Source organism: Schistocerca serialis, chromosome 3 (genome assembly GCF_023864345.2).
Source record: "Schistocerca serialis cubense isolate TAMUIC-IGC-003099 chromosome 3, iqSchSeri2.2, whole genome shotgun sequence".
Lineage (NCBI taxonomy): Eukaryota > Metazoa > Arthropoda > Insecta > Orthoptera > Acrididae > Schistocerca > Schistocerca serialis.
The window spans coordinates 312,716,637-312,744,189 of record NC_064640.1 but is presented as its reverse complement, the minus strand read 5'-3'; the positions used below and the strand labels follow the sequence as shown (position 1 = coordinate 312,744,189).

At 41.7% G+C, this 27,553-nt stretch overlaps 1 protein-coding gene across 1 annotated transcript in view; it reads left to right on the top strand.

Annotated features, from left to right (window-relative positions):
- LOC126470119 (alpha-aminoadipic semialdehyde synthase, mitochondrial) overlaps positions 1-27,553 on the top strand; it is a 287,313-nt gene that overhangs the window by 199,813 nt on the left and 59,947 nt on the right. The window contains exon 18 of the mRNA XM_050097723.1: positions 26,347-26,523. Coding sequence (XP_049953680.1) covers positions 26,347-26,523 — 177 coding nt within the window. The remainder of the gene's footprint in view (positions 1-26,346; positions 26,524-27,553) is intronic.

Sequence of the window (27,553 nt, the reverse complement as noted above, 5' to 3'; positions counted from 1 at the left end):
GCTCCTCATAGGTCTAAAACATATCAGATTTATTTTATATTGTGTGATGTTAATAAAAATATCGTAATAATGATAATAATAATAATAATACAGTACCTCATGTGGCTCTGTTTAAAGATGCACCACTGAAGTAGGATGAGAATTTTTCAGGCTCCTCTTAAACTGAACTTTATTTGCAGATAAACTTTTTATGATTATTGGCAAGTTATTGAAAATGCGTATTCTTGAATAGTGGACCCCTTTTGTGGACTAAAGTGAATGCCTTTAAGACTTTATGTAATTTGTTCTTCTTCCTAGTTGTGATTTTGTGAACTGATATGTTTCTTGAAAAAAGGACATATCATTTACATCAAATTTCGTTAACGAATACATATACCGGGAAGGATTAGTTAATATGTCCAGTTCCTTGAACAGACTTCTGCACGATGTTCGTGAACGCACACCACAAATACTGCATATTACACGCTTTTGGATTGTGAAAACTTTTGTTTGGCTTGAAGATTAACTCCATAATGTGATACCATACGACATTAAGGATTGAAAATAAGCAAAGTATTCCAGCTTTTTTTTTTTATTTTATGTCATCCATATCTGATAACAGTTGATTTGTAAATAAGGATTTGTGTAGGCGTTTCAACGGTTCTGTGGTATGGTCATCCCGTCTGCATTTATTATCAAGTTGTAATTTCAGGAGTTTAACATTGTCAACCTCTCCTATCTGCGCTATTTCATACGTTATACACATGTAGAAATATCTTATGTGGTCTGAATTGCGTGTAGTGAGTCTTCTCCAAGTTTAATGGTAGTGAGTTGGATACAAACTTTTTATTAATGTCCATGAAAATATCATAATCAACACTTTCTAAAACTGTGCTCGATTTGCTATTTATTGCAATACTTTTATCACCTGGAAACGAAACAAACAATGTGTCTGGCAATGACTGATGACAGGTCATTAATGTACACAAGAGAAGGCAATGGCCCTACGATGGACCTGTGTGAGGCGCCACACGTGATTACTTTCCAATCTGATGACGAATGATAGTTTAATTCACTGGTCTGTCGTATTGACCCATTTTGTTGTTCTGTCTGCGGAATATGACTTGAGCCGTTTTATGCCACTGCCAGTTGTTCTGGAACTTGTTGAAATTGTCAGTAGATAGGGTTTCACTAGGCATGGCCTACACCGAAACACGATTGGTAAGCGAAGACTGCTACCGCCGATACATGAAAGCAGATTGGTTGGATATGGTGCCACACATAGTAAAAAACCGTTGTTATGGGTAAGAGAAGTAGGCGTTTTTTACGATAAAACCAGACAAGTTCCCCTCCCTAAAGAGTATCTCCAGTAGTTTAAAAAGTCTAAAATAAGCACTCACAAAGTATTAAATAAAGACGCTCGACATCAACAACAAATGTTGTGTATGTATCGATTATTCGATGTGGACACATATTACGATAAATTAACAGAGGGTCTAGGTAAAGTCACATAAACAGAAGTCAACATTATCTTGTGTGTAGACGTAAACATAAACACAAATGTCATAAATAAAACTAGCAGCACCCTAATACACTGAGGTGACAAAAGTGATGGGATACGTGCTAATATCGTGCCGGACCTCCTTATGCCCGGCGTAGCACAGCAACTGGAAGTAGCATGCACTCATCATGTCGTTGGAGGTCACCTGCAGAAATACTGAGCCATACTGCCTCTAGAGTCGTCCACAAGTGCGAAAGTGTTGCTGGTGCAGGATTTTGTGCGATTAGATCTCAGAAATGTTCGATAGGGCTCATGTCGGGCGATCTTGGTGGCCATATCATTCGCTCAAATTATCCAAAATGTTCTTCAAACCAGTAGCGAAGAATTGCGACCTGGTGACACGTCGCATTGTCATCCATAAAAATTCCATCGTTGTTTGGGAAAATGAAGTCCATGAACGGCTGCAAATGTTCTCCAAGTAGCCGAAAATAACTATTTCCAGTCAATTATCGATTCAGTTGGACCAGAAGACCTATTCCATTCCATGGAAACACAGCCATTATAGAGCCACCACCAGCTTGCACAGTGAGTTGTTGCAAACTTGGGTCAATGGCTTCGTGGAGTCTGGGCCACACATGAACCCTACCATCAGCCCTTACCAACTGAAATCGGGACTCATCTGACCAGGTCACGGTTTTCCAGTCGTCTAGGATGCAACCCATATTGTCACGACTCCAGGAGAGGCACTGCAGGCTATGTCGCGCTGTTAGCAAAAGCACTCGCGTCAGACGTTTGCTGCCATAGCCCACTAACGCCAAATTTCGCCGCACTGTCCTAACGGATACGTTCGTCGTAGGCCCCACATGATTTCTGCGGTTATTTCATGCAGTGTTGCTTGTCTATTAGCACTGACAACTCTATGCAAACGCCACTGCTCTCGATAGTTAAGTGTCGGCCGTCGGACACTATTTTGCCTGTGGTGAGGGCTAATGAGTGAAATCTGGTATTCTCGACACACTCCTGACACTGTGGATCTCTGTCCCACGCATCTAGCTCCAACTACCATTCTCTGCTAAAATTCTGTTAGTTCTTGTTGTGCTGCCATAATCACGTCGGAAGCTTTTTCATATGAGTACAGGTAACAAATCCGCCAGTGCACTGCCCTTATACAGGGTGTTACAAAAAGGTACGGCCAAACTTTCAGGAAACATTCCTCACACACAAATAAAGAAAAGATGTTATGTGGACATGTGTCCGGAAATGCGTAATTTCCATGTTAGAGCTCATTTTAGTTTCGTCAGTATGTACTGTACTTCCTCGATTCACCGCCAGTTGGCCCAATTGAAGGAAAATAATGTTGACTTCGGTGCTTGTGTTGACATGCGACTCATTGCTCTACAGTACTAGCATCAAGCACATCAGTACGTAGCATCAGCAGGTTAGTGTTCATCACGAACGTGGTTTTGCAGTCAGTGCAATGTTTACAAATGCGGATTTGGCAGATGCCCATTTGATGTATGGATTAGCACGGGGCAATAGCCGTGGCGCGGTACGTTTGTATCGAGACAGATTTCCAGAACGAAGGTGTCCCGACAGGAAGACGTTCGAAGCAATTGATCGGCGTCTTAGGGAGCACGGAACATTCCAGTCTATGACTCGCGACTGGTGAATACCTAGAACGACGAGGACACCTGCAATGGATGAGGCAATTCTTCGTGCAGTTGACGATAACCCTAATGTCAGCGTCAGAGAAGTTGCTGCTGTACAAGGTAACGTTGACCACGTCACTGTATGGAGAGTGCTACGGGAGAACCAGTTGTTTCTGTACCATGTACAGCGTGTGCAGGCACTGTCAGAAGATGATTGGCCTCTACGGGTACACTTCTGCGAATGGTTCATCCAACAATGTGTCAATCCTCATTTTAGTGCAAATGTTCTCTTTACGGATGAGGCTTCATTCCAACGTGATCAAATTGTAAATTTTCACAATCAACATGTGTGAGCTGACGAGAATCCGCACGCAATTGTGCAATCACGTCACCAACACAGATTTTCTGTGAACGCTTGGGCAGGCATTGTTGGTGATGTCTTGATTGGGCCCCATGTTCTTCCACCTACACTCAATGGAGCACGTTATCATGATTTTATACGGGATACTCTACCTGTGCTGCTAGAACATGTACCTTTACAAGTACGACACAACATGTGGTTCATGCACGATGGAGCTCCTGCACATTTCAGTCGCATGTATCCTCACTAACGGAGGACATTGTGAACATTTCCTGTAACAAAGTGTTTGAAGTCACGCTGGTACGTTCTGTTGCTGTGTGTTTCCATTCCATGATTAATGCGATTTGAAGAGAAGTAATAAAATGAGCTCTAACATGGAAAGTAAGCGTTTCCGGACACATGTCCACATAACATATTTTCTTCCTTTGTGTGTGGGGAATGTTTCCTGAAAGTTTGGCCGTACCTTTTTGTAACACCTGTATATCTCGTCTGTGCGATACTACCGCCATCTGTATATGTGCAGATCGCTATGTCATTACTGCTGCCACCTCAGTGTAAATATCCTTCAGAGCTTTGGCGTGTCCCTGTTGGCCAATAGTGCAGCAAGGGTTACTACAACAACTGCATCGGTAATCAACAAGTGGCCACAAATATGGATAGGGAAAAAGAGCGATGTAGCTGTAAAAATCTTGCACTCTCAGGCCATTTCTGCCCAATAACAATAGTAAAATGAGGTTTGAAAAAAGTCCCTAAACTTCAGACCTACAAAAGATATTTACTAGAAATCAAAATAGAAGTTTCTTCAAGAGTCTTACTAACTAAATAAGGGATGAAGTGTATAGACAAACCATTGTAAATGGAAGATTCTCCAAATTTTCAAAATTGTTTAAATTGAAGCCTGAAAAGGTATATCCCAAACTACCCACATCAGTCTTATCAAATGGATTACAGCAGGTATTAGGAGTCCACCCAAGGCTGAGGTACCTCAGATCTTTGAAGAAGAGTTGTAATGAACCAGAGTTCTTATATTTCTGTCATAGGTACTGGGGTGTCACCGCCAGACACCACACTTGCTAGGTGGTAGCTTTAAATCGGCCGCGGTCCATTAGTACATGTCGGACCCGCGTGTCGCCACTGTGTGATTGCAGACCGAGCGCCACCACAAGGCAGGTCTCGAGATACGGACTAGCACTCGCCCCAGTTGTACGGACGACGTAGCTAGCGAAGCACACTGACGAAGCCTCGCTCATTTGCAGAGCAGATAGTTAGAATAGCCTTCAGCTAAGTCAATGGCTATGACCTAGCAAGGCGCCATTAGTAACATTGCATGTATCTAAAGAGTCTCACTTGTATCGCCACAATCTCCAGATGTACCAAAAGGATGGATTAAAGTTAAGTATTCCAGAAGCTACGTACTTTACTTTATAGCATTCATTACGTATCCTGTTTCAGACCTCACGCCATCCTGCTTTAGCTTAGCGCGTGCCTTTCGGCTTCCTCTCATTGTGTCTAGGCTGTCTTGTCTAGACACAACAGGTACAAAAGATTTATAAGAAGCTGCTGACTACTGCAAAGAAATCATATACAAAGCACAGAATAAAAGCGAAGCGAAGTAGTCTGACATTTCATCAAACAGGAAATTGCGGGAGACAAACAAAAGCATACTAATCTAGTGGTAAGAGAGGGCGTACACTCAGGCAGCAGTAGCCGGCCGAGACACAAGCAGCAACAGGGAAGAAACCGATGTTGTGACTTTTACGAGTTCCTAACCAGCAGCGAATTTCATAATATTATCTGTGTGCTTTTATAGTTTAGTTTATTGAGTTGCTGCGTGTTTATTTAACATCTAATAGCCACAGCTCTCTCATTTTCGTATGCGTCGGAAAGTAAACCGATTTTGTGAGGTATTACAAGTTCCTAATCAGGGGCGAATCCTTTAGTTTCATCTGAGTGCTTCAGTAGCATGTTAATCTAATTTATTAGACACAGTTCCTGCATTTTCGTCAGGGTCTACAGTAGAATTGCGCAGCACGTGCCGATAGTCCGTTTATCTGCATAGTTTAGTTTTCCACACTCTTTAATATGGACAGAGACTGCGATTGTTGTGTGAGGATGCGAGCCGAGTTGCTGACACTTCGCTCTCAGCTTCAGGCTGTGATGGCTTCGGTTACACAGCTTGAGGCTGCAGTGGATGGGCAGCACTGTTGTGGGCCGGCCGTGGGAATTCAACGGACGCCCAGCACGTCCGAGTCCTCCGATCGGTCCTCACCGGTGGCCAGCCCAGTTACTGCTGAGGTTGAACTTTCACCTGTGGTCGAGTTGGAGATCGCCCTGTGGCGCAGCAGGCGACGAAAGACTTCCCAAACGGCCGCACATAAAACCTCCTCGGTTTGTCTGACAAACATGTTCAAGGTGCTGTCTGTGGCTGACACTGTTGCTGAGCCAGATGCTGTCACCTGTCCTGTTTCAGAGGAAACCTCTCAGCCTGCAAGATCTGGACAATTACATAGAGCGGGATTATTAATAGTTGGGAGCTCCAACGTTAAGGCCTTTATGGGGACCCTTAGCGACATGGCTGCCAAGAAGGGAAAGAAAACGAATGTGGACTCCATGTGCATACCAGGTGGAGTCATTCCAGATGTGGAACGGATCTTCCCAGATGCCATGAAGAGCACAGGGTGCAGCCAACTGCAGATGGTTGCTCACGTCGGTACCAGTGATGTGTGTCACTTTGGATCAGAAGAGATTCTCTCTGGTTTCGAGCGGCTACAGAAGTGGTAAATGCTACCAGTCTTGCTTGTAAGATGAAAGCAGAGCTGACCATTTGCAGCATTGTCGATAGGACCGATTACGGATCTCTGGTACACAGCCGAGTGGATGGTCTGAATCATACTGTTCTGCAACCGTGTAGGCTGCAGATTCCTCGACTTGCACCAAAGGGTGGTTGGGTTTCGGGTTCCGCTGAGTAGATCAGGTGTCCACTATACGCAGGAGGTGGCTACGCGGGTAGCAGGGGCTGTGTGGCGTGAACTGGGTGGTTTTTTAGGTTAGAGGGTTGTAACCTCCCCCTCACTTATCGACCTTAATGACAGTGAAAAATTAAACCGCGTGTACCTAATGGAAATTTGGGAAAAGCAATCGTCACCGAAGTTAATCTGTCGGTAAAGAGGGAGGAAAGGGTTACATCTAAATGAAAGGAAAAATGCAAATGAAACTGGTGGAAATTAATTTTGAAAAGGGGTAAAGTTAATGAAGAAAGTAAATGTGCGGCCGTTACGTTAACAATTAACTAGCGGTAATTAGATATTTGAGATTTGGGGGAAATTACGGTCGCCAGTCCTAAGGACAATTACTATAGTAACTGAAAGAGAAAGGTAATTACACATATAATTAGCACTAGAAGCGTGGCAACTGAAGGTTGACACGTGTAGTGTGAAAACTGAAAGTTTGTCAGAAGTAATAAATTTCGCTACACTCTGACTTAATTTAGCAAAAGAATTAATAAAACTGGAAAATCGAAAGTTAATTTAGTGACTGAAGTTAATAGTGAGCTTTCTTTCTGAAGCACATCGACATTCAGTAAAATAAGGTTAGTCTTGGACTACCTCAACAATCATTTCAAAAGCTACTTGAATCTACGCAATTTAGAAATAAGAGAATTAACTTTGAACTTGAATTAAATGATTCTGAACAATTAACAATAGTAAAATTTAGTACGTACCAAGCTGAGCTGCAGTCACAGGTAACTAAAATACGGTAACCAAACTCGCACTCTTAATTTGTGCTTGTGCAATCTAAATATTGTAGCCAGCTGAACTTTGAAATTAAAGCAGTGAAATCGAATGATGCTGGCGTTTGAATTTCAACGACCCTCGGGCTCATTTCGGAAAAGGAAGGGACCCTGCTTGGCAATGCAATTGGGACAATGAGCAACAAAGGTTCATGCTAAGTTGCTGTAATTCTGCGAGGCAAATGGAACAATTTGAAAAGCTGAGGTCTGCCATACAGTTCTGAAACTTTACGTGCTTTTAGTCTTCCTTGTTGGTTGATTGAAGGTTTGAAGCCGTCGATCGAGGAGGTGGCGACAGTCACTCATTGTCGGCCGTCGCTGTTGCAGAAGCTGGATGTTGGCGCGCCTTCTTCTCGACAAGGTCACCAGGCGAAACGGGCTCTTGATGTGCGCCAGCTAATGCTTCCCGTCCGCGACACCATGTCAGAAACTATCCTCGCGAGTCGAGCGCAATTACATGCTGCCAAACCCCGAAAGCGCGGCAACTCGCGGGAGCGTCACACAACACACCTGCTCCACTCGCTACTCCAGCCAGACTCTCTCAGCTCTGCCCGCGCTCCACGCGGCAGAGTTAACACTACCAAAGATCCTACACACTTTGATTCTTCACACGACCCATCGATGTAATCGTTCGATAGCAGTTTTCCCTAGGCAAGACCCAGCGTAAAAATACAAATAATATTTACGAAACAAACCAATTATACATCGACATGAGTGCATAAATATATATATACAAACAGTAAAACAATTACAATATATAAAGAGACAGAAATGTCATATCTTGAGGTAACAAAACAAGGAAAAAAAATAATAGTACAATAGATGGAAATAGGAGGATATGCATTTCCGGCGTTACACGTGCCCCACATTGTCTGAGGATGTTCGTGTAACGTAAACAGTCTCAGAAAATGTCCCAAAAAAGAAACAGCGGAAATGCATATGCTCAAAACATCAACAAAATTTAGCATTCGTCTAATTAATCATAAATCAATTTTTAGACCATAATAATTGAGTGGAGACACTCCTAATCTTATTCCACTCTGTCATCTTGCACAAAATAAAACAGGTTGACAACATATTAAAATTCATAGAAGATATAGCAAATGGTTTAGCTATTCCAAAATCGTCAAAATCCGTAACACTATCATGAAATGGAATACTATTTACAAAATTAATCAGAGTACATGGTCATAAAAACAGGTAGATCAAAATACGCAAATTAATTATTAATTACATAGAATACACATTTTATATAACCTTTTCGTAATTAATACGCTTGCCATGAGAGTCCTCTTAATGCTAAACAAGAAAATAATATTCAGTAGATCGAAAAAAACATAAGTATTGACAGCAGAATCCTTTCACATCATCTGTCCGGGAAGAAAAACAATTCTGCCTTCCGTACTCGCAAGTACAAAGAATGCCGACAGCGGCACAAGAGCCGACAGCGGCACCGCCTCGCCAGTATTGTTGCGCCCGCCTGTGCGGCACGCTTGATCTCACTCGCCTGTGTAACGCCATTTCCAGAACGTCCGTTTCACTGAATTCTTTCGGAAAAACTCACTCCCGAGTAATCTCAAGGAGTCCATTAACACTATCACAGTGGATAACTCAACACTGTCCATCATCACACATGTACAAGCCTGAAACTTAAAACAGCGTCTAAGTACATCGGCAATGACTAGTAAAACACATATTCATGGAATCTTACAGCTAGTTACAAAATCATATTTACATTGCTTAATCTACTGTGACTCAGCTGAAAACTTAAACTAGCAGCTTGGATTTTTAAATTGATTAATATTCAGTAACTCTTAAATCATTTAATCAACATAAATTACTTATTAATTACAACTTCTTTAATGACCTCTAGGTCAGGCAAAAGCATCGCCACATGGCACATCCTTAAATCTTACACTCTATATCTACATACTGTACAAATTACCCTATCTGTGGTACTAATCAATCCTTGGTTGGTACAATTTCAGGTCTACAATGTTTCGTATACCTAATAGCTTTCCAGAGCTTGGATACTCTAAGCAATAAGCATTTGTGTGAGGTATACCAATGACTTTATATGGTCCATTATAAACATACTTAAATTTAGAGATTTCATTGTCTATCTCGCTCGATTTCTCATGAGCTTTTAGAAGTACTAAGTCTCCGATCCCAAACTTAGCAAAACGCGCTTTAGCGTCATGACGACGTATGCGAGCATCGGCTTTAAGCTTCATTACTTCTCGCAAACGATCTTTTTTCACACCAATACTAATGTCAATCCGTGGAGGGAATTTGATTATCTCTGCCACTAAACTTTTACTTCTTTCATCCAACAGGATTTCCTCTGGAGAAAATCCCGTCGATTCATGTCTCAAGGTGTTCATAATTCTCTCAAATACCGCTACATATTTGCCCCATGCCCTATGGTTGTGATGGCAATAGGTACGGCACAGTCGGCCTAGCTCGCGCATATACCTCTCAGCGGGATTCCCAGCCGGACAATAAGCAGAAATATGGATCACCTCGACCCCATTACTTTCCATGCCTTCATTCCACAACTTAGAAGTAAATTGCGCCCCATTGTCTGATAGAATCGCCTTGGGCTTACCAATATGAACAAAATAATCGTTCACAAGCTTGCTATAGACCGCTTTGGCTGTAGCTTTCCTAATCGGGTACAGTTTGATGAACTTGGAAAAAGCTTCTAGCACTACTAAAATGTAGGCAAAGTTTCCTGATGACTTGGGCAAAGGTCCGTACAAGTCCACGCACAGTAACTCAAAGGTGTCGTTAGGCCTTATACTTTGCATAGGACCACGACTCGTACAGTTGGTAACCTTCACCTTCTGACATAAATCGCAAGTTTTCACTCTGTCAGTAACTCGTTTTAACATGTTGTTAAAATGCACTACTTCACTCAGCTTTTCCGTACATTTCTTTGGTCCACAGTGACCATACGCCAAATGATAGTAGTCTAATATTTCCGTGACGTATTTGGTGGGCCAGCATACCCGCCAAATATTACTATCTTCACCCTTACGTATGTACAAGATATGATCGTATATCTTGTAATACTTCCTTAATTTCTCTCCTTCTGGACTCTTTTCATCATATCGGGTTTTCACCATATTTAAACAACCATCCTCGTTCTGATGACGACGTAGATTCTTACAGATGTTCATTATTAATTTACGTCCCTCAACTTCTTTAAAATAGTACAATTTGACCACTCCATCTGCCTCATCTTTCAATAGACCTTGATTAGACTCGGGCAACCGCGACAGCGCATCCGCTACGCAATTGTCGGTCCCTTTTACGTAACAGATGTCGTAGTTAAATTGCTGTAAGTACAGCGACCACCTAGTCAGTCTTTCGTGAAGTAGTTTACAATCCTTCAGATAAGTGAGCGCCTTATGGTCCGTATGAACAATCACCTTACGGTCCCATAGGTAACCCTTGAACTTCTTGAATCCCCACACGATAGCGAGACACTCTTTCTCAGAAATCGTGTAGTTTCGCTCACTTTTTGATAAAGTTCGACTCGCGAACTCTATCGTCCGGTGTTCCTTATCCTCTCCTTTACCAACTTCTTGGAACAGTTCTACCCCCACCCCGTAATTCGACGAATCCGTTCCCAGATGGAAGGGTAGCGATAAATCAGGATGAAATAGTATGTTAGATCTTAACAACTCGTCTTTTAATCTCTCGAAAGCGGTCTGACACCCGTCAGTCCACACAAACGGAAGATTTTTACGTAAGAGGTTATTCAAATTTTCATCATTAAACACTTGTCCTTTTACAAATTTACGGTAAAATCCTGTGAGCCCCAGAAAACTTTTTAACTGTTTCCTAGACTTGGGTGGAGGACAATTCCTTATTGCCTCTAGTTTCTCTGGGTCTTTCGTAATACCAGCAGTGGTAATTACATGCCCTAAAAATTTCAGTTCCTGCTTCACAAATTCGCATTTCTTTAGCTTTAGAGTCATTCCGCCACGGCGCAATGCTCTAAAAACTTCATTTAACAGGTCACAATGGTCATGCCAAGTGGCATTGGCCAACAATAGGTCGTCAACATATACAGTTAATCTTGAACTCAAAGCCGGTCCTAGCACTTTATCTAGGGCCCTGATGAATACGGACACAGATATATTAAGACTAAACGGCAGTACTCTATACTGATAACACCTGCCCGCAAACAAGAAGGCGGTGTATGGCCTAGATTCTTCTTCGAGTTCTATTTGCCAGTAACTAGCCGTCAGATCGAGGCTAGTCATGAACTTAACGTCATGAAAACGTTGCAAAATCTCCTCCATACTCTCTGGTCTGTCTGTTTCGCGTTGAACGACCCTATTCAACGTGCGTGCGTCAATCACAATGCGCACACTACCATCCCGTTTTGCTACAATGACCAAACCGTTATTGTATGGACTCGTACTTCTTTCAATCACTCCCCATTCGATCATCTTATCTATCTCCCGTTGCACTGCTTCCTTTTTGGACAGCGGTATAGCATACGGTCTCACGAAGAATGGTTCGTGCGGAATCACATGCAACTTGCATTTATATCCTTCCACAAGTCCCGGTTTGTCTGAAAACACACTCTTATTCTTCATTATTACTTCATACAGGCCTCGTCTTTGTTCGTGTGTTACGTTTGACACACCGTCTACAATACTTTCCAATTCACTTTCTACACTATTGTCAATGCCGAGATTCCTCACATTACAGTAGTTCATATTCATACCTACGTCAATAGCATCCGGCCAGTTAACAATGTGTATAGGCTGGTATTGCCTATGCACACCGTCTCCTGCCTCGTCAAAACTAACTACTATTGTTTTATCTTGTGACGTACATGTCAAAGTTTTGCTTTCGCAATTAATCACTGCACGGTACTTTAATAGCCAATCTAACCCGATAATTACTTCCGTAGTCAAGTCTGGCACGACGATAAACTCTTGTTCAAATCTTGCCCCACATATCTCGAAGTGGACAAAAATCTGTTTTGTGACCGGTTTACTGGCCTTCCCAGTAGCACCGATAATTTTCACTCCTGTTACTGGAATAACTACGATGCCAGGTCTATCTTTCAGTAACTCAAATTTTTTCCCAGATACAGCACTCAATTCTGCACCGGTGTCAATCAACACGTTTAGTTGTAGGTCGTGCATATTAACAGACACTACTATCTGTCTACACTTGTCCTCGACGGTTTCTTTATTTTCCCACAGTAAATCCTCGTCTATATCCAGGTCATTCCAGAAAAAAACATCCGGCTTTGATCCCAAATCCGGTTTATCTGGCGGCTTTTTCAGCCTCTGTTCACATACAGTTTTAATTTCAACACGTCTGTCCTGAGGCTTAGTCTGTAGCTTCGCCTCCAATACCGAAACCTTTTCCTGTAACTCGTCAACTAGTGAGTGTTGCTTTGCTATCGATTCACTAATTGTCACCTTCGTTGATTCCTCTTTGGTCAGATCGATCTCATCTGCCAATCTACCTGGAGGAATGTGCCCAGTCGCATCTGAAATTACTTCCTCTGGATCTGCGCAACCCACACTGCTACCGTCTGACCGCATAACGTCAGCTCTAACCTCATACACGCTGAAATCTATGTGATTTTCTACCAATTGTGTCCGGCTATCACTAAAATTTTCGTAATCTTTCCCCTTAATACTCTCGCAATGTTTAAACTGGAGGTTTGCGTCGGATGGGTCGGCTACTTCTACCACTATAACTTTCGGTAAAGTCTGCCGGTTAGGGCCAGAACTTTCCGTTACTCCTTCAACATCTAACTCCTGCGGGACGAAACACGACGAATCTTGCTCGTGCTCCCCATTAACATCAACTATTTCTGGTAAAGTCTGCCGGTTAGGGCCAGAACTTTCAATCACTTCACAAATACTATCTTCCTGTGGGACGAGACGCGGCAAATTCTGCCCGCGCTCTCCATAAATGCTTCTCCCGTACAGGCCCCTATAATCTCTTAGTTCGTCGTATAAGCGACCGAACTGCCTTAACCAGACCTCATCCCTCTCTGCATCCCCTCGCTCAATGACGGACGTGTTATCCGACATCTGATCTTCTCTCAACAATTGCGAATCATTCTTAAACTCAATCTCCAGTTCCGCTGTGGGTATTACAGCTGCCCCTTTATAATCCATTTCCGGAACACTACTTAAATTGTTCTCACTGACAGTGAATGTATTTTCTACTGCCGTGTATACAGTTGATCTACTACTTGTGGGCGCACTCCTTTCTCCTAACACTGGCACACTCTCCCGCCGTTGATTATTCCACACGGAATTTTCATAACGACGACACCTGGGTTTTCTCCTGTTATTGGGCCGCCAAAATTTCTCCACGCCTGGTCGGCCCCTCACCGGCGCGGCTAATGGTTTCCCTGTCTCGTCCCAGCAGATACGCTCCCCGGATGCTGCTGAGGCGGCTGATCACACCCTCTGGCGTTATTACTATTCTGTGAAGCCCGTATCACGTTAGTATGATACTGGTTTCCGTCATTCCTGTTATTATTTGCATTGTACCGATTGTTATTACGGTCCGAACCATTATTGTTATTGCTGCCATGGTTGCGGTATGCATTATTCCCGTGGTTATCGTTGTTGTGGTTGCTGTGGTACCCGTTGTTGTTACCACGGCCTCTGCCACTGTCGCGATTATTGCGCCAATTGTCCTCGTCCTCCACTCTTTCCAGGAAATCATTGATTGTCCTGTAATTGCTTCCTACGTATCGTTTTGTATCATCTGGAAGCTTCTTGTAGAGTTCCCAGACTATTTCGGATTCCGAGCGGCGGTCACGCAAATATTCCAACTTGCGGATCCAGCCCTCACAAAACTCCTTCATCGAACCGCGCGAATTCGCATCGAAAGGCCTCGATACGACAAATTCGCGCCAGACACTTTGCTGTTTTTGCTCTGACCAGTATTCAGCCAGAAACAAATTTTTAAATTCGTCAAAAGTCAGGTTCGTAATGTTGAGGTTTAAGCCCCAACGCATGGCATCACCAGCCAACACATCAATAATCGCATTAATTTTTCTCTCATCAGTCCATGATCTGGGTAAAACTCTTTCACAATTCTTAATGAAATCCGTCGCGTGTATACCGCCTTTTTTCAAGGGGTCGAACCGCTCCTCTTTCGTCAACAATTCCGAACTATGTGCATAGATTGGCACATAGCTCTGTTTTTCGTCAAGTTTCTTTTCTAATTCCGACACTCTCGTAATTACTTGGCAAGTGGTTGTCGCAAGCGTTTCTACTTCCCTTTTTTTCTCTTCGCAGGTATTAGCCTGCTTCGTCACTTTGGTATCTACTTCGGATACTAAAGCCTTTAAAGTTTCCACCCTCTTTTGATCCTCTTTTTTCACTAATTGAATTTGTTCCGTCACCTTATTCTCGATGATCGGAGCAACTGATTCTCCTACACTTTTCTCGATTCTGCTAATTTCAGAATTAAAACGAGTATTTATGCTCGCAATTTCCGCCTGAACGCCTATCATTTCCTGTTTAAGATTACCGATTTCGGTATTAATTACAACAATATCTTCTTTGATTTTATCAACTTTTGTGTTAACAACTCCAACATTGTTGATAACAACGTTAATAGCTTTGTTCTGATTGTCTAGCATCCGTCCAAATTTTTCAGACTGAGCTTCTTGCTTGGCAGCCTGATCTTCTTGCTTGGCCGATTGACTCTTGATTTCGTTAATCAAAACATTCAATAAATCAGTTAAATTCCCGGAAACTACCGGTTTTACTTCCGCAGCGGCTTCCTCTTTAATTTTCCCCCCGTATTCGTCATCAAGGGATTCAGATTTGATTTTCACTTCTGATTCCGAAAAATTTTCTAAAGTTTGGAATTCCATTTCTGCTCTTTGTTGCGTTTCGGCGGTCGCGTCTTTCATGTTCGCCGCCTGCCCCTGAACAATGGGTACCGCGGTGCGCGTTTCCCACTGTTCGACCGATTGTTCCGTATCCAAGTCTACCAAATTTTGGTAATTGTTGCCTTCACTCATTTTAATAATTTTCAATATAAATGCCAAATCTCAAATCTAATTAGGATTCCTCCCATTACTTATTCTCGCTGACGTAACGGCCTGTACGTAACCAGTACTTCGTTACGAGATTTGCAACATACAAAATTCGTGTCCAGAACAACCTCAAATCCGAAGATTGTCCTGTCACCAGTTCGCCACGTGTAACCTCCCCCTCACTTATCGCCCTTAATGACAGTGAAAAATTAAACCGCGTGTACCTAATGGAAATTTGGGAAAAGCAATCGTCACCGAAGTTAATCTGTCGGTAAAGAGGGAGGAAAGGGTTACATCTCAATGAAAGGAAAAATGCAAATGAAACTGGTGGAAATTAATCTTGAAAAGGGGTAAAGTTAATGAAGAAAGTAAATGTGCGGCCGTTACGTTAACAATTAACTAGCGGTAATTAGATATTTGAGATTTGGGGGAAATTACGGTCGCCAGTCCTAAGGACAATTACTATAGTAACTGAAAAAGAAAGGTAATTACACATATAATTAGCACTAGAAGCGTGGCAACTGAAGGTTGACACGTGTAGTGTGAAAACTGAAAGTTTGTCAGAAGTAATAAATTTCGCTACACTCTGACTTAATTTAGCAAAAGAATTAATAAAACTGGAAAATCGAAAGTTAATTTAGTGACTGAAGTTAATAGTGAGCTTTCTTTCTGAAGCACATCGACATTCAGTAAAATAAGGTTAGTCTTGGACTACCTCAACAATCATTTCAAAAGCTACTTGAATCTACGCAATTTAGAAATAAGAGAATTAACTTTGAACTTGAATTAAATGTTTCTGAACAATTAACAATAGTAAAATTTAGTACGTACCAAGCTGAGCTGCAGTCACAGGTAACTAAAATACGGTAACAAAACTCGCACTCTTAATTTGTGCTTGCGCAATCTAAATATTGTGGCCAGCTGAACTTTGAAATTAAAGCAGTGAAATCGAATGATGCTGGCGTTTGAATTTCAACGACCCTCGGGCTCATTTCGGAAAAGGAAGGGACCCTGCTTGGCAATGCAATTGGGACAATGAGCAACAAAGGTTCATGCTAAGTTGCTGTAATTTTGCGAGGCAAATGGAACAATTTGAAAAGCTGAGGTCTGCCATACAGTTCTGAAACTTTACGTGCTTTTAGTCTTCCTTGTTGGTTGATTGAAGGTTTGAAGCCGTCGATCGAGGAGGTGGCGACAGTCACTCATTGTCGGCCGTCGCTGTTGCAGAAGCTGGATGTTGGCGCGCCTTCTTCTCGACACGGTCACCAGGCTAAACGGGCTCTTGATGTGCGCCAGCTAATGCTTCCCGTGCGCGACACCATGTCAGAAATTATCATCGCGAGTCGAGCGCAATTACATGCTGCCAAACCCCGAAAGCGCGGCAACTCGCGGGAGCGTCACACAACACACCTGCTCCACTCGCTACTCCAACCAGACACCCCCAGCTCTGCCCGCGCTCCACGCGGCAGAGTTAACACTACCAAAGATCCTACACACTTTGATTCTTCACACGACCCATCGATGTAATCGTTCGATAGCAGTTTTCCCTAGGCAAGACCCAGCGTAAAAATACAAATAATATTTACGAAACAAACCAATTATACATCGACATGAGTGCATAAATATATATATACAAACAGTAAAACAATTACAATATATAAAGAGACAGAAATGTCATATCTTGAGGTAACAAAACAAGGAAAAAAAGTAATAGTACAATAGATGGAAATAGGAGGATATGCATTTCCGGCGTTACATGGTCTCGGGAAAACACAAAAAGGGCTTCATCCACATAGTGTGCAGGCCGAAGAGAGGAAGAACTTAGATACAGGAAGCATCGGTATAACAGTTGTAAATTGTCGTAGCTGTGTTGGGAAAGTACCAGAGCTCCTAGTGCTAATAGAAAGCACTGATGCTCAAACCGTTATAGGCACTGAAAGCTGGCTAAGGCCGGAGGTAAACTCAGCCGAAATTTTTGCGAAGCACCTAACGGTGTTCCGAAAGGCGTGGGCGTGTTTGTTGCTGTAGTTTATCTTGACGCGAAATTGAAGTAGATAGTTCCTGTGAGTGAGTATGGGCAGAGTTCATTGTTGGCTACCGGAATAAAATAATAACTGGGTCCTTTTACCGACCTCCTAAATCAGATGATACAGTTGCTGACAGGGTCAAAGAACACTTGAGTTTGATTTAAAACACGTACCCATCTCAAACGATTATAGTTGGTGGTGAGTTTAATTTACCCTCGATATGTTGGCGAAAATACATGTTTAATTCCGGAGGTAAGCATAACACATCATCCGAAATTATGCTAAACGCATTCTCCGAAAATTATCTCTCGCATTTAGTTCATGAGCCAACACGAATAGTAAACGGTTGTGAAAACACTCTTGACCTCTTCGCAACAAATAATCTTGAGTTAATAACGAGCATCAAAATGGATACAGGAATTAGTGAAAACGGGGTTGTCGTAGCGAGACTGTATATTGTAACCGCCAAATCCTCCAAAAATAAACGAAAAGTATACCTTTTCAAAAAGCGGATAAAAATTCACTTGACGCCGTCCTGAGAGACAATCTCCACTCCCAAATTAATAATATAAGTGTAGACCAGATGTGGCTTGAATTCAAAGAAATAGTGTCGTAAGCAATTGAGAGATTTATACCAAATAAATTAACAAACGACGGAGCTGATCCTCCTTGGTACACAAAACTGGTCAGAACACTGTTGCACAAACAACGAAACAAACATGCCTAATTTAAACAGACGCAAAATCCCCAAGATTGGCGATCTTTTAGAGAAGCTCGAAATTTAGCGCGGATTTCAATGCGAGATGCTTATAACAGTTTCCACAACGAAACTTTGTCTCGAAACCTGGCAGAAAATCCAAAGAGCGTCTGGTCGTATGTGAAGTACGTTAGCTGCAAGAAACAATCAATGCCCTCTCTGCGAGATTGCAATATAGATACTATCGAAGACAGTGCTGCCAAAGCAGAGTTATTAAACACAGCTTTCCGAAATGCCTTCACAAAAGAAGACGACGTAAATATTCCAGAATTCGAATCAAGAATAGCTGTCAACATGAGTAACATAGAAGTAAATATCCTCGGACTAGTGAAACAACTTAAATCACTTAATAAAAGCAAGTCTTCTGGTCCAGACTGTTTACTAGTTAGGTTCCTTTCAGAGTATACTGATGCATTAGCTCCATACTTAACAATCGTATACAACCGTTCGCTCGACAAAAGATCCGTACCCAAAGACTGGAAAATTGCACAGGTCACCCCAATATTTAAGAAAGGTAGTAGGAGTAAGCCACTTACTCACAGGCCAATACCGATAACGCCGATATGCAGCAGGATTTTTAAACATATATTGTGTTCGAACATTATGAATTACCTCGAAGAAAACGGTCTATTGACACACAGTCAACATGGATATAGAAAACATCGTTCTTGTGAAACACAACTAGCTCTTTACTCGCAAGATGTGTTGAGTGCTATTGACAAGGGATTTCTGATTGATTCCGTATTTCTGCATTTCCGGAAGGCTTTTGACACTGTACCACGCAAGCGGCTTGTAGTGAAATTGCATGCTTATGGAATATCGGCTCAGTTATGTGACTGGATTTGTGATTTCCTGTCAGAGAGGTCACAGTTCGTAGTAACTGACGGGAAGTCATCGAGTAAAACAGAAGTGATTTTTGGTGTTCCCCAAGGTAGTGTTATAGGTCCTTTGGTGTTCTATATAAACGATTTATAGACTAATAAAAGTCATCAGTAGATCAAAACAAATTGCATAATGATTTAGAAAAGATTTCTGAATAGTGCAAAAATTGGCAGTTGACCCTAAATAACGAAAAGTGTGGTCGGCCGCTGTGGTCGAGTGGTTCTAGGCGCTTCAGCCCGGAACCACGCGGCTACTACGGTCGCAGTTTCGAATCCTGCCTCGGGCATGGATATATGTGATGTCCTTAGGTAAGTTAGGTTTTAGTAGTTCTAAGTCTAGGGGCCTGATGACCTCGAGTGTTAAGTCCCCTAGTGCTTAGAGCCATTTGAACCATTCGAAAAGTGTGAGGTCATCCACATGAGAGCTAAAAGGAATTTGTTCAACTTCGGTGACACGATAAATCAGTCAAATCTAAAGACCGCAAATTCAAATAAATACCTAGGAATTACAATTACGAACAACTTAAATTGGAAGTAACACACAAAAAATGTTGTGGGGAAGGCTAACCAAAGACTGCGTTTTATTGGTAGGACACTTAGGAAATGGAACAGATCTGCTAAGGAGACTGCCTACACTACCCTTGTCCGTCCTGTTTTAGAATACTGCTGCGTGGTGTGGGATCCTTACCAGATCGGACTGATGGAGTACATCGAAAAACTTCAAAGAAGGGCAGCACGTTTTGTATTATCGCGAAATATGAGAGAGTGTCACTGAAATGATACAGGGCTTGGGCTGAACATCACTAAAGGAAACGCGTTTTTCGTTGCGATGGAATCTTCTCACGAAATTCCAACTACCAACTTTCTCCTCCGAATGCGAAAATATTTTTTTGACACCGACCTACATAGGGAGGAATGATCACGATAAAATAGGGAAATCAGAGCTCGCACGGAAAGATATAGGTGTTCGTTCTTTCCGCACGCTATACGCGATTGGAATAATAGAGAATTGTGAAGGTGGTTCAGTGAACCCTCTGCCAGGCACTTAAATGTGGTTTCCAGAGTATTCATGTAGTTGCAAATGTAGGCGTACAGTAACAAATGATCTACACCACCTCGCAAACTATGTTAATGGGTATTTTTTCAAATACTGCTGAGAAATAACAGCAAAAATTTCCAAAAACAAATACAAAGCCTATAAATAATTACGCACTAATTACAATGATGTTACTACGAGCTACAGAACATGAAGTCAGTAAAACTGATTGTTTCGTTGGGTACACTCTTTAGGTCTCGTAATATGTGCTTTAGTAGTCATATAGAGTGAAAACCAGCCAGATCACTGATGCCATGATGTATGGTTTCTGTAGCACAATGAAATGCCTTTGAATAGTCACAGAAAAAACAGTTGGCATTTCTAATTATTTAAATTTTCTGTGATCTGGCTCATGATTTGAAAAATGGAGAGGCCCTTCTGAAATCAAAACTGAAATGACTAAGTATTTTGTGGTTTTATTTTTACATACACGTTGACTAAGATCCGATAATTAGAAAAATATAGCGCTGTAGTCGTCACAATGTGGCTCGCGAACTGCAGGAGTTTCTTGTCTCACAAGGGGAGGCCGCCAATTGTGAAATTCAGATTCGATTCATACTGCGCATAATAAAAGTTCATGGCCAGAGGTGTAATGTGGCAAAGCACCAAGATGCACTTCTCAGCCGTTGTCAAGAAAATCGACAGTTAAAAGAAACCGTTGCGGTGAAATACTCTCTACGATTAGCAATATTCTACAGCGTCGTGGTGCAGCGGTAAGCGCTCGGCTTCGTAATCCAAAGGTCGCCGGATCGAATCTCGCACCATGCAATTTCTTTTTGTATTTGTTTTTTGTAATTCAAATATATATATATATATATATATATATATATATATATATATATATATATATATATTAATGAATTGCTTATGCATGTTGGTGAAGGCGAATCGCTCTCCACTTGTACCGCCTCCATTTTTCCGCTTTTTTTTTTAACAGGGTGTACCAAAGCTCTCCCGTCCCCACTGATTTTCGACGATGTTACAAGTTGCGCTGGGGACCGCATCTACCTTCTTTCGAAGTTAGCAGGCAACTACGCTGTTATGCGGCGGCTCGTTTCGGCCCATTCAACATCTGTCCTCCAAGTGTAACGAGCGAGTAACGGAGTTTATATTTCATACCTGCCATAGCAAATTTGTGTTCGTGGGGTCTCTATTCTAATTCGAACGTTTGACTTACGCTATACGTATTCGTTTCGGAATATCGTTTCTACGTCTTCCGTTAACTATACGTGGTTAACATTATGAAGACAATTAATAACATTTGTGAGATATATATATATATATACACATTTGAATTACAAAAAACAAATACCAAAAAAAAAGTTGCATGGCGCGAGATTCGATCCGGCGACCTTCGGATTACGAACCCGAGCGCTTACCGCTGCGCCACGACACTGTACAAATTTGTTAATCGTAGAGAGTATTTCACCGCAACGGTTTCTTTTAACTCGATTTTCTCGACAACGGCTGAGAAGTGCATCTTGGTGCTTTGCCACATTACACCTCTGGCCATGGGCTTTTATTATGCGCAGTATGAATCGAATCTGAATTTCACAATTGGAGGCCTCCCCTTGTCAGTATAGAGAGGGTCTTGTCAACTTACTATGCTGTACATGCACAGTGTGTGTTTAAGTTTCGTAACAAATGAAGACTGTTTCGGAAGGACTTTGAGGTTGAAATATTCGTTAAATCATATATGTGGCTAAAATTACTGATACTCGTTCCGAAGTTCAGATGAAAAAGGTAAATTATTTATGTGAAATGTCTGACCTTGCTGAAAAAATAAGTGATAGGTTTACTCATCTGAAAACATTTAAACTTTGATTTTCATTCCTGGAAAATCCGTTTGCTCTCAGTATTGCGGAAACAGAAGTGACGTTTCACTGCTGGTTATAAAGGATTTATCAGATGCAGAATTAAAGCTGTTGGAACTGCAAGAGAAGGAAGACTGAAAGGACGTGGTTTTTCGACTATTGAATTTTGATTCAAATATTCAGAAGGAAATTACTCAGTAACAAAAGAGTGTGTCAAGATACTGACTTCAATTTTGGGGAGGATTGTGTGTAACAGACCCAATGTTCAAATACAATAAACTTAAATACTGATCTAAACTTACTGATGAACTCAGAGCCATTGCTAGGTGTTTTGACGCGCTAGGCTAGAATTTAAAATGATACTGTTGTGACTCGCCGATCTTTCAAAGTGCCGCCGCGCAGTTACGCGCGTCCTCTACATGAGGCGCTGTCTGCCAGCCATGCAGCAGCCGCGCCACCTAAGCGGCCAGCCAGCCAGCGGCCGCTAGACTTGGACTCAGTTATGAATTGACTGTTAAAGTGTACACGCGTCTTACCCTGTTTACTTGATCTGTGACTTTCATGTATTGCGTCTTCTTTGAAATATATTTGTTCAACTTGAAGTTATAACAGATGCCCCCTCTTTTCTTTCTACCATTGAGGTCCCCCATATCCTCTCTCCCCCAACTTCCACACCACACACCAACAACATCACAATACAAATCTCCTATTATACTTTTAATCATTACACTAAGGTGGCCCAACGTTCTCATTTTCCGGGGACAGTCCTTAGTTTTCATGCTTTGTCCTTAGTTCCCATAAAATTAACTGAGGACAACAAATGTGCTCAATTTCTTATTTTTTGTCCTCAGTTTTTTAAATTTCTCAAAATAATTGAAATACGAAGAATGTGCCGACATTTTAAACTAAAACTCAGTTGAATATACCAGCACAAACAAATTCGGCGTCAATTATTTATTTTATTTAAATGCAAGAAAATGGGCTAATAAAGGTGTGGATCTATTTTATGGTGCGAATGAATTTTCCCTTGAAATTAGGAATTATGCTATACTGATGGTAGAGATGCCAACGCATCAGAGTAGGTCATTTGGATAATCCTGGTGATATTTCGTTTCTGTTTTAACTGAAATATTTTTAGAATGAGGAATAAATTTCATCTTTTTCAGCATCCACTTTCGTGAAAGTATGTAAAGACTTACTAAGTAACTGTTCTTTATGCTTTTAAAAACAATTCAGTGTTTTGATTTTTCCTTTTTTCCATTTTTTTCTCCTCATTTGCAGTTTTTCGTATTTTGTTTTGAAATTAATTTTTACCGGCCTTTGCCGCCCCTAAAATTTTGCTGCGCCGGGCGGGCGCCTAGTCTTACCGAATGGTTGAAAAGGCAGTGGATGAACATTTAAGTGAGCTTTCACTAACTGTGATCAGCAGTTAGCCAGATTTTAAACAAAAATAAGCACTTGAAAAACACATTATAAAAGCAACTTCTAATTTCTCTTTGTGTCATGAAATGCTGTTCAATGATATTAGTTTCATATCAAAGACGAATGTTTCTTCGCTAATGATATAAGAATGTTTTTGCATGAACATCAATTACTGACAACACAAATTTGTAATATACCACCAGCTATTAACCATTAAAAAGTAACAGAAACCCACATTTAGTGCCAAAGTACGAAAAATTCGTATTTAACTAAATAAATATATGAATTTTGAAAATACTTCATTTTAAATTTATAATTTTTATTCACGCATTCTGGAAGCGAGATACGTTATTTGTCTCTAAAAAAGGCTGAAAAAGTTTGTAAATGAAATCACTAAAACCCGAGAGAGTGAATCAAAACTTCCATACAGCTGACATTGCTGCAGAGGTTAGTTTCATTCGGTTGTTTCATTCGACAGAAAAATAAGCCAACTGAACTTTAAAACAAAAAAGCAATCTGCTGGACACTCGGTTATTAAAACCAGTCGGTTGTCACATCACCAGCCAGCAGCCGCAGTTATACGATTGATAATAGTGAATATTATTAGTAAATACAGTTATTTACAATTTTGGAGTTAAATTATGAATTTATTAGGTGTAATTTAAATTTTATGGCGAACTTAATAAACTAGAATTAGATACCCTATTGATTTAACTCTTAATTACATTCCCCAGGGCACTATTAGCTAAGGTTTTTAAAACCAAAGTATTTGGCAGTGTCTCTTGCCATTCAGAGCAACCCGCTCTGTGATTGATAACACACGTCTGACTATTTAATTTTTTATTTGTAAATATCTGTTACCACAAAACATTTTTAGAGTCATAATTTTCTTGATTATAATTATTGGGCTGGTACGTAAGTTCGTAGCGTTTTCCTATAGGTTTAATAAATACAACAGATGCTCGTAACAGGGACTTTAGTCATCAATAATATATTCCCCTTCACTGTTTACAACAGTCTGCCAAAGCTGGGGTAACTTTTCGATCCCGCAAATGTAAAAATTACGTGGATTTGAGGCGAAGAACTCGTGGAGCCATGTATGGACCGCATCTTCATCCGGAAAGGAAGTTCCTTGAAGGTTCTTTGATAGAGAGCGACAACGGTGAACATCTGACAGCACAAGAAAGTCTAGCAGAATGCAGATGGGCGCTATCATGGAGTAGCATCATTTCACGCAGTCTTCCTGGTCGTTGTTCTTGGATTGCGTCTGCAAGACGTCTCAGTTGTTGACAATAAATGTCAGCAGTGATGCTTGGAGAAGCAATTCGTAGTATATCACACCGTCGCAGTTCCACCAAATCCATAACATTATCTTTTGTGGACGCTTGCAGGTCTTTATAGGGGGAGTTATTGCTTTGTTTGGGCTCAACTATTTCTTTCGTTTCCGTACGTTAGCATAAAGACTACAGAGTCAACATTTCTCGTCATCAGTAACGATTCAGGATAGTTCACAAGGCAATTGATGACGAGCAAGCAGAGATGCACGTATGGCCATCCGCCGATTTTTGTGATTTTGGCTTAGAGAATGCAGTACCCATACACTTGATTTCTGAACCGTCATCATTGCATGCATGTGTTGCACGATGCTGGAATGATCACATTTCATCACATTCGCCAGTTCTGTAGTTCACTGACGTGGGTCATTGTAGATTAATGCATTAAGCCATCTTCATTAAACTTCGAAGATCTTCGCGAACGTGGTGAGTCACTAATATCGAAACGATCCTCCTTAGAAAGCGCTCTGTCCAGCGGCATTATTCCCATACACGGCACAAATGTTTATGGCTGCCATCGCTCCTGCCATGCCTCTGTTGAACTCAAACGGAAGAATATGTCGGAAATGTTCTGATTTCTCCACTTGGAACTCCATTTTATAGCATCCACAGTTCCGCTCACTATCTCCAAATGACAAAACGACAATTTGTAAACTCAAATAGCAACAGTGAGATAGAAATAAAAAATGACAATTGGTAAATAAACCAATAGCAACCGAAATATTATGGGGACATTAAATAGTGGCAGTTTTAGGCTGGGAGTGTTTTTAATTATGGTTGCGTAAGATACTGGTAGAGCTCTGGTCTGAACTACCACTGCCAACCGCAGCAAACAATTGCGCTGTAACCACTACCAAATGCTTTGTGTGCTCCAGATTGCTTTGAGCTGTGGATTCCTTGTTTCCTTTTTCTTATTTTTGAATGAGTGCATGACGGGATTGGAATGCAACTCCCACCACCACAAAAGGAATCAGCGATCCTTATGAATGTTATGTGTCCGCCCCGATAGCTGAGTGGACGCCGGCACGGTGGCTCAGCGTGTTCGGTCAGAGAGGCGGTGGCCCTCTGTAATTAAAAAACTGAGTAAAGGAATCAGAGATCAACTTTCACGGATGTCATGTGACGTCCGCCCAGACCAAATGCAACGATGAAAAAGTGGTCAGCGTGACGGATTGCCGTCCTTCGGGCCCGGGTTCGATTCCCGGCTGGGTCGGGGATTTTCTCCGCTCAGGGACTGGGTGTTGTGTTGTCTTCATCATCATTTTCTCCCCATCGGGCGTGCAGGTCGCCCAATGTGGCGTCGAATGTAATAAGACCTGCACCAAGGGGGCAGGACCTGCCCCGTCGGGGGCCTCCCGGCCAATGACGCCAAACGCTAATTTCATTTCCATGAATGTTATGTCAGTTTTGCTTTCGTGGAAGCACAGAACGCAGACGCAGGGTGGCAGCCCTTCCAGATGGAGGCGGGGCTCTTGTCCCCACACCGCTTCCCTTCCTTCGGGCAGTCTAAATTCTCGTTTGTTTACAATCGCGGCCGACTGCCAGGATATACTGTCCGCATAATACCAGCACGCAAAAGAAAAACGCTACGAACTTTTGCACCTACCTAGTATAAAAAATTTCAGGACAAGGTGCAGCTTACGCTTCAGAGGAGGTGAATTAGGCAGAGGTTTTTTTTGTGTCAGAACGCACGGAGCGCGACCTGGTGATCCTGCGGCACGATGTGGGCATCCTGTGGCCGGACGGGCGGCGCGAGAAGCGTGGTATCAACATGGTGCTGTACGGCACGCCGGCGGGGCACTCCGCCATGTCTCGCGCTGTCGGCATCCCCACCGCCATCGCCACCAAGATGCTGCTCGACGGTACGTGCTTCCTTTTTACTTCCACTATTCCCTAAATTCCGAGACGTCTAAGCAGTCTTCTAAGTACTAGGAACCTAAGAAGACTTTGCGGGAGGACAATGAATAACCGAGCAACCCTGTTCGTTGCGATTAAGGGGGGTAGGACGTCAAACGGGCCGACTTGGAGCAGGAGAGGCATCACAGGACATTTTAATTTCCACTGTCTATACTTTTACAAATAAATTCATAAAACTTTGTCAGCATGACCAGGAAGGATTCAGAATTTACACTCACAGCAGTGGAAGTTCGAAAACATAACAAAATATTTTTTTTTACATGTGAAATTTCATCATTTTTTCACTTACTATAGGCAGCATTTGTTGCTATAGGTACACTTTTCTTCATAAGTAAGAGAGATTCTTCAATGAATTTTGCACAGCATACAAACCATACTGAAAGGTGAATGAAACTCTAGAATTTTACAAATCTATTAAAAACTGTGGTAAAAATTGAGGTAATTAACTAGAAAATTTGTGTTTTTTCTAAACATGAAGTTTAAAATATAACAACTCATTCGTTTGCTCATAAATTAAATAAATTCTAGAGTTTCATACACCTGTAAGTATGGTTTGTATGCTGTGCAAAATTCATCGAAGAATCTCTCTTAACTTATGAAGAAAAATGTACCTATAACAACAAATGCAGCCATTAGTAAGTGAAAGAGTGATGAAATTTCACACGTAAGAAAAATTTATTTTGTTATGTTTTCGATCTTCCACTGCAATGAGTGTGAATCCTGAATCCTTCCTGGTGATGCTGACAAAGTTTTATGAATTTATTTGTAAAAGTATAGACAGTGGAAATTAAAATGTCCTGTGATGCCTCTCCTGCTCCAAGTCGACCCGTTTGACGTCCTACCCCCCTTAAGTAGAATCGAGCAGCCGGTTTAGCTGTACGAAGTTCTCCTTTCATGTAAGTAGAGCCTGGAATCATGGCCTAACTGATAATTATGATTTGGAGGTAGAGAGAAAACAATGCTTAAGAGAGCCTC